This window comes from Dreissena polymorpha, chromosome 5, assembly GCF_020536995.1.
Source record: "Dreissena polymorpha isolate Duluth1 chromosome 5, UMN_Dpol_1.0, whole genome shotgun sequence".
Classification (NCBI taxonomy): domain Eukaryota; kingdom Metazoa; phylum Mollusca; class Bivalvia; order Myida; family Dreissenidae; genus Dreissena; species Dreissena polymorpha.
Window position 1 is genome coordinate 7895029 of NC_068359.1, and position 13878 is coordinate 7908906.

The window sequence follows — 13878 nt, forward strand, 5'->3', positions numbered from 1 at the left end:
TGGGGCGACTTGTCCAGATTTTCGGGGCGAGCTGTCTTTGGACGAGTTGTCTTTTGGGCTAGTTGTCTGGTAAGCGTTCTTGAGTTATCATCCGGAAACCATCTAGTGGACGGACCGACCGACCGACCAACATGTGCAAAACAATATACCCCTCTTCTACGAAGGGGGGCATAATAAAAGACATAATATACTTTAACTTATTTCAACAAATAGTTTTATTGATAATATGTTAGAAAATTGTGTTTAGCTACTAAATAACATAACATAAAGCAATGCAGAATGACAAAAACATAGGCATATGTTTTTATTTTCAGATTTTATTTTTTTCATATGGACAGAACAAATAGATGTCTTGTTCAACAAATGACTGCACAATGTATACCACTACCATGATAACATTCAGTGAAAAGATATTTACATAATGATAAATGTATGAACGAAACAGTTCAAGAAAACACATACTTGTCCTGTATGGCAACAACTTATGAATACAAGTAATAATAGTAATAATAAATAAGAATCAACAACAAATTAAGTATGTCTTAAAATATGATGCCGTTAGCAACCAAAACCCTCCGCAAACCCGCCATGTACATCATAAACCCGACAAATGTTATACAGCACCAAGAATTTGAGGGGATATATCCTTTCAAACGTTTTTTTCCCAAATATTTTGGCATTTATAAATCTAATAATTATGTCATACATTTCAAGTTGAAATTATTATTAAGAAAATACAATCAATCACAACCTTTTCCCTTATTTAGTGCTTATGGACATAAAACTATGTTTAAATTCACAATTACACAATTAAATCTTTGTTCAGAAAATAAACACAGTCAAAGCTAAAGTGTTTTAAAACAGAGTGTGTTACCGGTACAATGATTCTTTGCACTATTTAATTTCACTACATATAGCATGAACAGCAAGCAAATTCTTTGAATTGATATACAGTACCACGCTAAATATAAATTTTGTGACAGACAGATGGACTTATGCATATATCCCTCCGCCTTTTGTGGGAGATAATAACATACATTTGTATCTTTGTTACAACTAATTTAATCACAAGGCAAGATGGTTAGTTGTCTTACATAGACATTGTACACTACAGCACCGTACATTAACAATAGTCTTACTTTGTTTTACCTGAAGGAACTATTACAAAGCAGTCAATTTAAAGCAACACCATTGTAATTGCATTCACACATTCAATTAAAGCAGGCAAATATATCATACAAGCATGTACTCATATATTAATAGGAAGTATTAACTCAAATAAAATTTTCAGAAACATAGTCATTAATGGTGAATTATACATGAAACTGAAAATACAATTTAATTAACCTAAAAGCAAGCCACATTCAGTGTTGGATTTAAACCTTACTCTCCATGTATTCAATCTGCAAATAGGGCTCCTACTTGCACAATATTTATTTTTATCTTTCTTTTTTTAAAACTTAATTATACATCTTTAATTTCAATTTTCTATTCAAATTATCTCTCTTCAAACTGGAGTTTTGTTACAATGTTTTCGCACATTATTGCACTGTTTATTTAACAGTCGCACATTTGCACACAAAGATTTCCGAACTTGTATTTCTTTCTTGCTTACCAAGTTAGTATCGATTGACACATTGGATACAAAGCATTTCCAAGTGGTTTCTGCTTTATGGACTGTTAATTTGTAAATGCAAAATCAAAGAAATGCACACTTTATTAATTTTTACAACGTCTTTAAAAGTATTTATGAACCCTCAAATCAATATATACATAATTATCTAAGAATGATGTACTAGTTTATTATGAATCACAACAGTGACCATTGCTTTTTCTTTCAAACCATTTTTGGCGGTCCCAATTATTTTGAAATAAAGGTACTGTATTTCACTCTTTTGTATGACACATGCCTTGCTAATCAATATACACTTTTAAGCAATATCTTAATTCGTCCATATTTAAACAACAATTTGACAATATGCCACTTTATAGATGTTAAAGTCCAAGTTTCCTCTAACATTTAAAATGTGTTGTATTGTTGCATTCTGGGAATATAATGTGAATATAATTGCTTCTCAAATAAATCTTTAAAAAAACTATTATTTTCTGTGTCTCTATAAATGAGAAAGATACCTCATAATGCCATGTTATACAAATACATGCGTTATTCGACGTTTCCTCAAAAGTTATACCACAATGTTCTCAACAATGCAGCATGTTAACAAGAAGAATCCTCTACAAACAGCAGCAGTCAACTCTGACAAACATGTTTTACAAGCACATTTAGGCTGCACACTTGATTTTATTACTACAAGTATTCATGTACAGTTTAAAATACAGGTTAATTTTATTTTTAGAAGTCCAAATGAGACTGCAATACTAATTAACATACATTGTCTATATACATTGACTTCTGATTTGCATATTTACGAACAGTCTGAAACATAATTATGTGATCTTTTATGATGCTACTTTGATAAGTTACTTAATTAGAATAAGTATCTACATAAAAAGTTTGTGTTTAACAACACAGAAGTGTTATTTATTGAATTCAATCAATGCTTATTCAAATAATTAAAAAACTGACTTCATTTTTGTGAAGGAAAGTATGGATCTCTTACAATACTACATATATTAGAAAATATTAATCAAATAACAGTATTGAATCCTTTCTTGGTAGATTTTAAGGTAAATGTGACACTAATATCCAAATAGCAAACTATTGCTATAAATCGTGTACACATTTAAAAAAAAAAAAAAGATTACTTGACCAAAAGTTCGAACTTCAAAATCTCCTAAACATGTACATAGCAAACAATCTATAATAGTCTGGCAATAAATAAACATGTGTTTACTATATAAAAAACATGCTAAATGCATCACTCAAACACAGATGAAACTAACAACTATGCACTGATAATGAACAGTACATACACAATATATTGCATCTCCCACCACTAAGCAATACCATGTGTAAACAGAAGGCCATGAATGTAATGTGGCATCTTTAATGTACAATTTATTAAATAGCAAACATTCTTTACAAGCCATTAACTCTAAACTCAAATTGAAAGTTTAAATTCTTTTGCTTCTTCAAATAATGTAATCATTTTGGAAATTTGCATATTGAATAATACTGTTTTTAACCCTTTCCCACTCAGAGGCAAAGTGAAAATGGCTATGTGCAAACAGCATAAAACCAGAATAGCCTGTGAGAAACTCGCAGTCTGTTCAGGTTTTATGCTGTTTGCGGCTCATCATTATCTATTCTAAGAGTTGGAAATGTCAAGCCTTTAAAACTTGAATCTACTATGAAAGGTCATTAATTAAATTTAAATTTATTGATGGGACTAAAATGGCGTTAAAATACATATCTAAGTGGTAAAGGGTTAAATGATACCTTTACAAAAATTCATCTCCAACAAACTTTACGAAACAACACTGCATTAAAAATATCTTCAAGACGTATTCATCCATTAGTTCTTTTGATCCTTATATATACAATTATAACCCATTCTAGATAAATAATTTATGAATATGATATTGTTACAACATATTTTAATATTTATTTAATTATTAATTTACAATAGAAAAAACATGTATTTAAATATATAACAATTCAATTTCAAATAGTTATCAAAACATATAAAGATATTTAAATGCAGATTGTTTAAGAACATTCAGGGAGGTACATTTTACTTCAATGTTGTAACTTACTGTTGCGATTACATCATTACAATTATATGCAGTATTATCAGTCTTAAACGTATGAACTTCATTAATTTTTTGCTCACTCCAATCTGGGTCAATTATACATTTGAAACATCAAGTCACACCCATAACTGGCAAAAATGTTCCATGGACAGCAGTAGAATTTAAAACTAAGTATATTATCCAATACTGCATATTTCTAAAATAAGACAATTGAAGGTATAAAAATTGACTCACTATTCCATGTTTAGTCATCACTTACATTAATTCTGTACTTTAAATCCAAACCATTTCTTTCTTTTTAGGACAATAAATATATCTGCTAACTCAAAATCACCTGCATTTTGACAACATCAATTTGTGTTTTGAAATACACCGGTAACATAATGTGTAATAAAAAAATAAAGATATCATATGAAAGAGTGAATGCATTTTATTTAAAGGAACAAAAATATTATATTGAATATTTTTTAAATAAAACCCATGAACGTGTAAAATAATATCTGCATACACTCACTCATTTGTTCACCTGTTTCTATTGACATCAGCTGTTATCAGTTTTCATAAATTTAGTGGGAAAATGGGGCTTAATAAACGTCCGTAGTGTTGTCCCAGATTAGCCAATCGTGGACAACACTTTAGACACATGCATAAAGCCTGGACAACACTTTAGACATATGCATTAAGTGGACAACACTTTAGACACATGCATTAAGTGGACAACACTTTAGACACATGCATTAAGTGGACAACACTTTAGACACATGCATTAAGTGGACAACACTTTAGACACATGCATTAAGTGGACAACACTTTAGACACATGCATTAAGTGGACAACACTTTAGACACATGCATTAAATGGACAACACTTTAGACACATGCATTAAGTGGACAACACTTTAGACACATGCATTAAGTGGACAACACTTTAGACACATGCATTAAGTGGACAACACTTTAGACACATGCATTAAGTGGACAACACTTTAGACACATGCATTAACCCTTTCAGTGCGGGAACCGAATTTTGAAGGCCTTTGCAAACAGTTTGGATCCAGATGAGACGCCACAGAACGTGGCGTCTCATCAGGATCCAAACTGTTTGATATTCTGATGGTATTCTTTGAAAAAAATCGAAGAAAATGCTAATTTTAGAAATTCAGAAGACGACATTTTAGCAGACAAAAAATTTCCCAGCATGCAAAGGGTTAAGCCGGGTTTTCCCAGAATGTTGCTTAACCTGTTTCTTTTTACATCAGTTTTCATAAATTAAGTAGACTTAGCTTCAATTTTTTATTCAACCCCAATTCTTAAAAATTATCATGGTACATAGTAACTTTGTATGTACTTAACATAGCCTCTTACATGTATCTAAAACCATTTAATAAATCATTTAATATAACAATTGCATCACTGTACATATCACACTTTCAGTGAAAATATTTGGAGACAACATTTCATGAAGAACCCTTTGCCTGAATAACTTTGAAACTGACCCAATAATCAGTAATTAACAAATGACAATCAACATGACTGACCCAATAATCAGTAATTAACAAATGACAATCAACATGGTTAATATCCTCATATTGCACAGCACAGAAGTTGACTCGACACCAAGATTCAGCCTGTGTCTATATCCACGCAGTCTCAGGAGCACTCTGTGCGCGTTGTGACAGTGTTACCAATGCGCTGTGTTACTGTTCTGCATCTTCTGCCACCTGAAAATGGGATTCAATTTGTAACAACAAACACCGCCATGCAATCTGTAAGTCAGGTTTTTAAAGGGGCCTTTTCACAGATTTTGGCATTTTTTAACTTATTCATTAAATGCTTTATATTGATAAATGTAAACATTGGATCGTAAAAGCACCAGTAAAAAATCAAGAATAAAATTAAAAAAAGGAAAAGAACATTGCCCGGAGCAGGTTTCGAACCAGTGACCCCTGGAGTCCTGCCAGAGTCCTGAAGTAAAAACGCTTTAGCATACTGAGCTATTCCGCCGAGTGTACATTCATGGCGTATTTTATACCTTATATAAGCAATCTTCGTAGTTTCACAAAATTTAACGACAAAAACAGAACTCTCCAAATTATTCAATCGTTTCGCGTTGCAACGCTTTATAATTTTTAGGTTTTAAAATCGTCAAAAGATGCATATAATGGCTATATTAGAGCATAGTAAATGTTCAGTATTACTGTTTCCTCACAAATATCAAAACTAAAACGAAAATTTGCGGATCTGAAACAACTTTTGTCAATTTTGTCAATTTACCAAAGCGTGAAAAGATCCCTTTAAAGGTTTACTTATAATTCTACTATAAACTGTGCTTAGTATGAACTTACGGCAAAATTCATCTATTGGATCATTAGTCATTGAGCAGAAACGTTTTCTGACACTTTTTTGAAGAAATTCGACAAATAATGGAAATTTGGGAAAGTGTCTATATTTACAGTTATGACTAACATTCCAGAAAATAGGGTATAACAGTGACATTGAATGTGTTCAAAATGCAATCTCAAGCTTAGACTCCATGCAAGCTTTCTTTATCAGAAATTTTAACAAGATTGGTCAATGCAAACTAAGTTACAAGGTTTGAACCTAAAATGCATGAAAAACTGTACAATCAAATTTCAAACAAATGGATCACACAGTCTACATAAAAGTCCCAAAACCAATACAGGCTATAAGGTTCTTGTAATCTTATTGGTCCGAATTCACCGGCCAATTAACAACAAACTGATTTTGACCTGAATTTTTTACTGGTCATGAGGGCTAGTATTCTGTATTTTTTCCCACACCCAAGGTGTTTCTGGCTTTGTCCAAGTGCCCCAGACTATTTTACTGACTTTGTCCAAGTGCCCGGGACTATTTACTGGCTTTGTCCAAGGGCCAGGGAATATTTTCCTGGCTTTGTCAAAGGGCTCGGGACTATTTTACTGGCTTTGTCCAAGGGCCTGGGACTTTTTTACTGGCTTTGTCCAACAGCCCGGGACTATTTTACTGGTTTTGTCCAACGGCCCGGGACTATTTTACTGGCTTTGTCAAACATCCAACAGCCCGGGACTATTTTACTGGCTTTGTCCAAGGGCCTGGGACTTTTTTACTGGCTTTGTCCAACAGCCCGGGACTATTTTACTGGTTTTGTCCAACGGCCTGGGACTATTTTACTGGCTTTCATTTGTACAAGGGCCCGGGACTTGTTCAAAGACTAATCACACTTAAAGAAATATTTCTTCTTGTACATGGATTAGAATAATAGGATGACTTTGTAAGTTTGTACTTGTTGCACTTGTCTCCCTCTCGGTCATCACTACAAGTTATTGACCAGACCAGAAACCTTGTTAAACTATAACCGACTGCCACTACCTGATCAAGTATTATTTAAGATTGTAAAAATAACACTTACAAATAAATACCATGAACAGCGTTCAGATTTAAACTGAATATTTTGAAAACATCTCCAAAACAAATTGCACTGGCTAAAGCTTTTATATTATGAGAAGAATTTATAAGATGGAAAAAGAAGTAAAATTTAAACTAGATATTACAAATTTATATATAAAACTGAAACAATGTTCCAGCCATGATGGTTTCCAATATATAAAGATGACTTTATATTGAAGTTTTCAGAATGTAACATCAAATGTTAAGAATTGTTTCTCTACATAAAGTTTGAAACTGGAAAAACAGTACTCTTTCCAAATTTGAAATTATTTCCATCAACAACAAAAAATAAAAATTATTTGATACTCACACTTTATGCACCATAGTTGACATGCACGATACATGCATACAATACAATAGAAAGATAATTTTACCTTGAGTGTTTATCTTGATATTCTGATGTCGCACATTATTGGCATGGTTGTTCATGTGTTTTTTCATATGCTCCGCATGTGGGTCTCCATGCCCATTTTGTTCAGCAGTGTAATGATTATGACGTTGACCAAAATTGTTCATGCCATTAAAACCAAAATTGAATGCATCAAAGTTCTGGAATGGATCCATATTGAAGAAATCGTCATCGTCATCATCAAATAGGTCATCAAAGTTGAAACCATTATTACCGCCAAAATGGAACTGAAAATGTTGATTGTGGTTTTGATGATGCTGTTGATGCTGATTAGGATGGTCATGTCGTGCCTTGAACGCTTCATCGAAACCCTTGAAAAAGTCGTTGAAATTGAAGTTGAAGCCTCCCCCTTGTCCGCCCCCACTACCGCCTTGCTGCCCGCTGTTGTCACCAAACGTGTCGTATTGGCGACGCTTCTCGGGGTCCGACAGGACTTCATATGCTGGAAAAGGAGACAAATTAGTTATTTAAGGCAAGATATTGTAAAACAAGCAAATTCGTAGAATTGATATCCCCCGCCAAAATACTTCTGGACACAAATATTTCTGGACGGATGGACAACGCCAACATCATCCTCTTATCATTTTATATACTCATACCAAGTTTCAATTAAATCTGTCAAAGCACTTCCAAGATATGGCTCCGGACACACAAAAAGAGCATTTTTCTAGATACAAAGGGCCATAACTCTGTTATTATTCAATGGTGTACAATGCCATTTGGCGTGCATCATCCTCTTATCAATATATATACTCATACCAAGTATCAATGAAATCCGCCAAAGCACTTCCAAGATATGGCTCTGGACACAAAAAAGCATTTTTTCAAGATACAAAGGGTCATAACTCCGTTATTTACAGCTGGTGTACAATGCCATTTGGCGTGCATCATCCTCTTATCCATATATATACTCATACCAAGTATCAATGAAATCCGCCAAAGCTTTTCCGAGATATGGCTCCGGACACAAAAGTGCCGGACAGCCGGACGGACAGACGGACAACGCCAAAACAATATCCCTCTGCATATGGCGGGGGATAATTACCTGATAAATGACAAAGTTTCTGTCCAGACAAGTCTAATCTTGCCCATATTTGATCAATGACCTCTCAATGTGACCTTGACCTATAAGCTAGGAACACTGGTCTTCCATGTGACATGACATCTCAACATGCTGACCATTTGTTGCAAATTGTTTTGAACTGCCTATAAATAACAAAGTGAAATTTCACGCAAGCTGTTTTATGCCTTGACTCTACCTTTAACCTTTTAAAGTGAGTTCAACCTTCAAGGCAGGGACACATGTCTTACATGCAACATTTCCACACTGTGAATATTTGTGGCAGGTCATTTTAAATTTCATGAATGATAAAGTTACTGCACACACAAGCTGTTACCTGTCCAAAATTGACCTGTGAGCATTAGTATGACCTTGACCTTAATGCTAAGAACACAGGTCTGAATTATTTCCGTCTCTATATGTTTAACATTTTCAAATTGCAGGATCACATCCAGTAACACATGAAGGCTCAAATTGTTTATACAAGTATATTACAGATAAAGTTACTAACTTGATGGAGTTATTTGTCAGTGGAGAAACATGACTAGCTTAGAAACAGGTTTATTAAGTTTATAATATTAAACAAAAAGTATAACTGTAGATATACAAAAGTGCAAAAGTACATTATACATAACAAAACATTATAATTGAGTTGCTCAGGAAGGATTTAAGAAAGCCTTTATATTTCTGCTTGTTGGTACCACATTTAATCTACTGTGTAATTAAGTGCAGTGTATAGTATACATATATAAAAGTTGATAGAATCATCTCGAAGCATGAAAGTCTGAGCAATTTTTATCAAATAGAATCACAGTTTCCATGCTAGTTTAGATGAAAAGAAATGTTTAATTTACAACAAATATATTAACTTCCAACAGTATAACTGTAAACTGTATATAATTGAAGATTATACTTGAATTCTATAATGAAAACTTTAATTGTCATTTGATATCCCTGCTAGTTTAGAAGATTATACATCATATTTCAAACGCAGGAATTTAAGACATGCTTTGGTACTGTGTTAGAAAGCATCATATTTTCAAATTATCAGCCATAGTTTTGGGAGATTATACATCACCCACAACTGTCATGATATGAAAACAAAGTAAGAGTATAATTTTGTCAGAGCTAATTTTATTGAGACAAGATGATCCCTATAATTTCACAAAATATCATTGGGTGTGTAAAAAATAGTTCTGTATTCTAATTATATCAGAGAATCATTCCTGCCAAATGAAAAATCAATATTTAACTGCAAACAATTTCAAGGTCTTTTGGGGATGTCTGATTATAAACGCTTGTTAAATGGAAAAGTATTATCAGCATGAGTCATAATTTGCTGCTATACTGTTTGTTATTATGATAAATTACAGTTGACGAAAAATACCTTGGACCAATTGACTTTATTATATTTGACACACTGTTTTTAAACAAATCCATATAAGTACCTATCTTTCATGATCTTAAAAATATGGTTCATTACGCAGAATTATGTAATAATTGTGTAATACTGAATAGGATTTAATACTCACTACATGCCTATACTCAATTTTTATATAATTTTAAATAATACATCATTTCATATATAACCGGTATGCAAGTTATCTTTGTAAAGACTCAACTGAAACATTGATTAATGAAATAATCTTTTTTTTGTAAAAACATTGATTGATGAAATTATCACATTTGTTGTAGATTTTTCACATTTATATCTCATACGTGTACATAAAATCAGTTAACTTTCAACAAAATATGAAATAGGATTCCATAGAAATTATGTAGAGACTACTTCTAGACAAAAGCTCTCATAAGACTAAAGATTAATGAATGCAAAGCTTTTTTGATGCCATATGTTCAGCTAAGAGGATTATTCTCCTTCCAACATGTTTCTAATTCCTTCTACAGATGCTACAAAACATGGTTTGTGCAGTGGAGCACGTGCATTCTCATACTTCTTCTTGAAACATAGTCAAATGAAACACAATTGCGCACACAAGTCACAGTTTAAAATTGAGGACATACAAAGTCAAAATAGTTTGAATAGCTATTGCTTTTGTATATTATAGATCAAAATATACCCCCGTAAATGTAAATTTGTAACATCCTTTCAGAACCAAGATTTCTGTATTAACTAGCTTAATATTTTTAATTGAAATGATCTAGAATATCCTGCTTTTGATTTTGACTCCAAGTCAGTGTTCTGCTGTGAATCTTAACTGTTGGGGACAGGGACCCTTTAGGGTTTAAAAAGTGGGGACAAAAAGGAAAAATCTGGGGACAAAGAAATATATTTGTAGCAGAATTTAATTTTCAGAAACTAATTATCTTTTACTTGCACTCTTAAATTTGCTTGTTTTCTTCTTACAGCCAGTCCACAGGACGTAACTTTCTTATTCCACCTTGAACATATTAAAAACTGTTTAAAACTGTCAAACAATGGTCAACATATTTACAAAACTTTCAACAGATTTATGGTCATTGAACTCAGAATTGCGTGTCAAAGTACTTGTTCGATAAAAGAATTACCGATAGTAAAGGCATTTTTTTGTGCTTTATGCACAAAGTGCATGTCATTTTGTTGTCAAACAGTGACCAAGACAATTTTCGAAGCAAATTTGCTTGGAACGTATGTTTAGGGGCAGACTTTTTTGTCATTGCTAAACGATTATGGGACTTGGGAAAACTCTGTTGGGGTGTTGGGATGTTGTTATTATTATCGTCATATTTTCTAATTTTACTTGCCGGAGAAAAAAACTAAAATGGATTTTGTTTTCTTCGCCCGGTCACTTTCCGCCATTTTGATTGGTTGATATAATCTCAACTTACCAATGCAATAAAGTGTTATTAAAGTAAATTTACAATTGGCTGCAAAATGACGTCATGTCTTTACCGACTTACAAATTGAATTGATTAGATTTTATTACTAATTCCTGTGCGCCCGCGGACCCATATATGGAAAAAACTTGTGGGGACAAATCTTTTATTTTTGCGCCAATGACGCAAGGGATCATCCACGGCAGAACACTGCCTTTGAATAGTTTTAAGACAAATGTGACCAAGAAGCTAACTTCTCAAATATATTTCATATCATATAGTTGCATTGTTGCATAGCATTGAATGTAAGTCTCTAAAAAGCACATTATTCAGAAACAAAAAATATCTTGACTTAGGTTTTGACGCCTAAAATTTCAAGCACATTATATGGTTATATTACTTATTGATTTTCAAAATCTATTGAAATCCCTGATAGGCTTATCAAAATGAACCCTCTATATTACACCTAAGTATAACAGTCACCAACGGCCAGTATATTTCACTCTTAGTTTTCACCTGTGTGCAGCCGTCATGAGCAGTCATTTCAGGGTGCGAAAAGTAATCACTCAAATCAATATTTAATGTTGTCTCTTATCTCTGACGCAGTAAGTCAGAACTACATAACATAACTGCGCGACAAAATCAATAGATCTATCATCTCTATCACTGATTAGGTGTCAACAACAAAAACTAGCTAGCGAATGAGGTTATAAGCAGGCAAGAAAATAATTAATGATCATCAATTGTGGCAAAACAGACATATAATTGAAATTTAAAAAAACAGAACTTTTGACATTTATACAAGTGGATTTTTTCTCATGTACATGTAAAATGCCTGATATAGAAACAGCCATTTAAATTTCCTGGGGAAAAGCTAACACCAATTGAGGTCCCAGAAACCGAGATGCTTTTGTGGTTGATTGAATAAAAACTGCTGTTTCTGTGATGTTTGTGTAAAAATTATTTTTTACAAGCGTTAAGTATAAGTTTCTTTGAATAAGAAAAATACTGTTCTGCATTAAGTTCAGAAAATCCCTTATTTAAATTTCTTAGGCCTTGACGTCAATGACAGCGGATGACTATGATTTGAAAAATATCTTCCTAATGAACATAACAGGAACTGTTTGATTTACTGAATGAACAAGATGCCAGAGTGATTTAATGAATGAACAAGATGCAAGAGTGATTTACTGAATGAACAAGATGCAAGTGATTTACTGAATGAACAAGATGCAAGAGTAAACAACAATGCTACCATTGATAAATTCATAAGTGTAAAAATAGTTGTTAATTTAAATCAAGTTATAAGATATGAATATATATTATTCAATAGAATGTGTTATTATAACTTTTTATTGGCAAAGAGCCACTGGGAAAACCTAGCAATACAACCAACTGACCAACCATCTAAAATGTGTTTACCTGAGAACAGTGATCACCTGTCTACAACAGCCAATTCAGCTATTTCCTTTGACTGACCGCTGTTTTCTGATGGATTGTATATAATATTTCTTAGGTAAAACAAAATCTATACAATCTAGATATTAATATCTGTTGAAAGTGTTTACATGTGTTGCATAACCCAACCCATGTACCTCTGATAACTTGAAAAATTACTACATAAACAATGATTAGAATTACTTTACAATTATTTAATAGATTTTGTATCATAATAATAATTTTAAAAATATGAGAAAGAGCTATATGAAAAAAAATGACCAATTTGAAAACTACCTTTAGCAATTTCACGAAACTGCTCCTCTGCGTCTGGATCTTTGTTCTTGTCTGGGTGGTATTTCAACGCCAACTTTCGGAAAGCACGCTTAATTTCTTTCTCATTAGCGTTTCTTTTCAGTCCCAAAATCTCATAATAATCTCTGGACTTGGCGCCAGCAACCAAATATGTCTCTATGGTGAACATGCAGCACATGGCTGATAGTAGCAAAATCTGGTCGTAATTCATCTTGTTTGTAACCTGTAAATTTTATATGAAATCAATTGAACATTTATGTTTAGGTTTCTTTTTCTGTAAAATTTATCTAAGTCAGTATTTACAGGTGTGCCTAGAAGACATGTACACACAGTGTCTGCTTTGCAAGTTTGTGAGAAAAAAAAACATTTTCAGTAAAGCAAACCCATATGACTTAGAAGTTTGAGTTGAATTTAATTGATATTGCAACTTTCATTTTAAAACTAACTAGATATCTCACATATTTTCCTCTTTTAAATAAAAGTAATAACTATAAAAAATAAACTTTAACGAACTTACTTACCTTTCTTCTATTTTTTTAAAGTTGCACAATATGTTTCTTTGCTAACAAAATTTTAAGTGTCACCAAAGGTATATTTTGACATGTTGACAGTCATCAATGAAAGCGGAAGTTGACGAGTGTTTATTCTAATTGGTCCAAATTGCACGTGGCCCAGACTGGTTT

General features: G+C 32.7%; 1 protein-coding gene across 1 annotated transcript; it reads right to left on the reverse strand.

Moving 5' to 3' along the window:
• Nucleotides 1–297: 297 nt before the first annotated feature.
• Nucleotides 298–13842, reverse strand: LOC127881891 (dnaJ homolog subfamily B member 9-like). The gene is made up of 4 exons (XM_052430089.1): nt 13717–13842; nt 13178–13418; nt 7535–8011; nt 298–5434 (listed from the first exon to the last, which is right to left on the reverse strand). The coding sequence occupies exons 2-4, from the start codon at nt 13404–13406 to the stop codon at nt 5364–5366; spliced, it is 777 nt and encodes a 258-aa protein (XP_052286049.1). The 5' UTR covers nt 13407–13418; nt 13717–13842; the 3' UTR covers nt 298–5363.
• Between the last annotated feature and the right edge of the window lie 36 nt (nt 13843–13878).

Bases quoted from the DNA above. Each gene is read 5' to 3' on its own strand.
- LOC127881891 (XM_052430089.1), bottom strand. From the start codon at position 13,406: ATGAATTACGACCAGATTTTGCTACTATCAGCCATGTGCTGCATGTTC. The intron at 8,012-13,177 runs GTAGTTTTCAAA...CTCCTTTTCCAG, and splicing joins GTTTCGTGAAATTGCTAAAG to CATATGAAGTCCTGTCGGAC. The intron at 5,435-7,534 runs GTAAAATTATCT...TCCCATTTTCAG, and splicing joins TATCAAGATAAACACTCAAG to GTGGCAGAAGATGCAGAACA.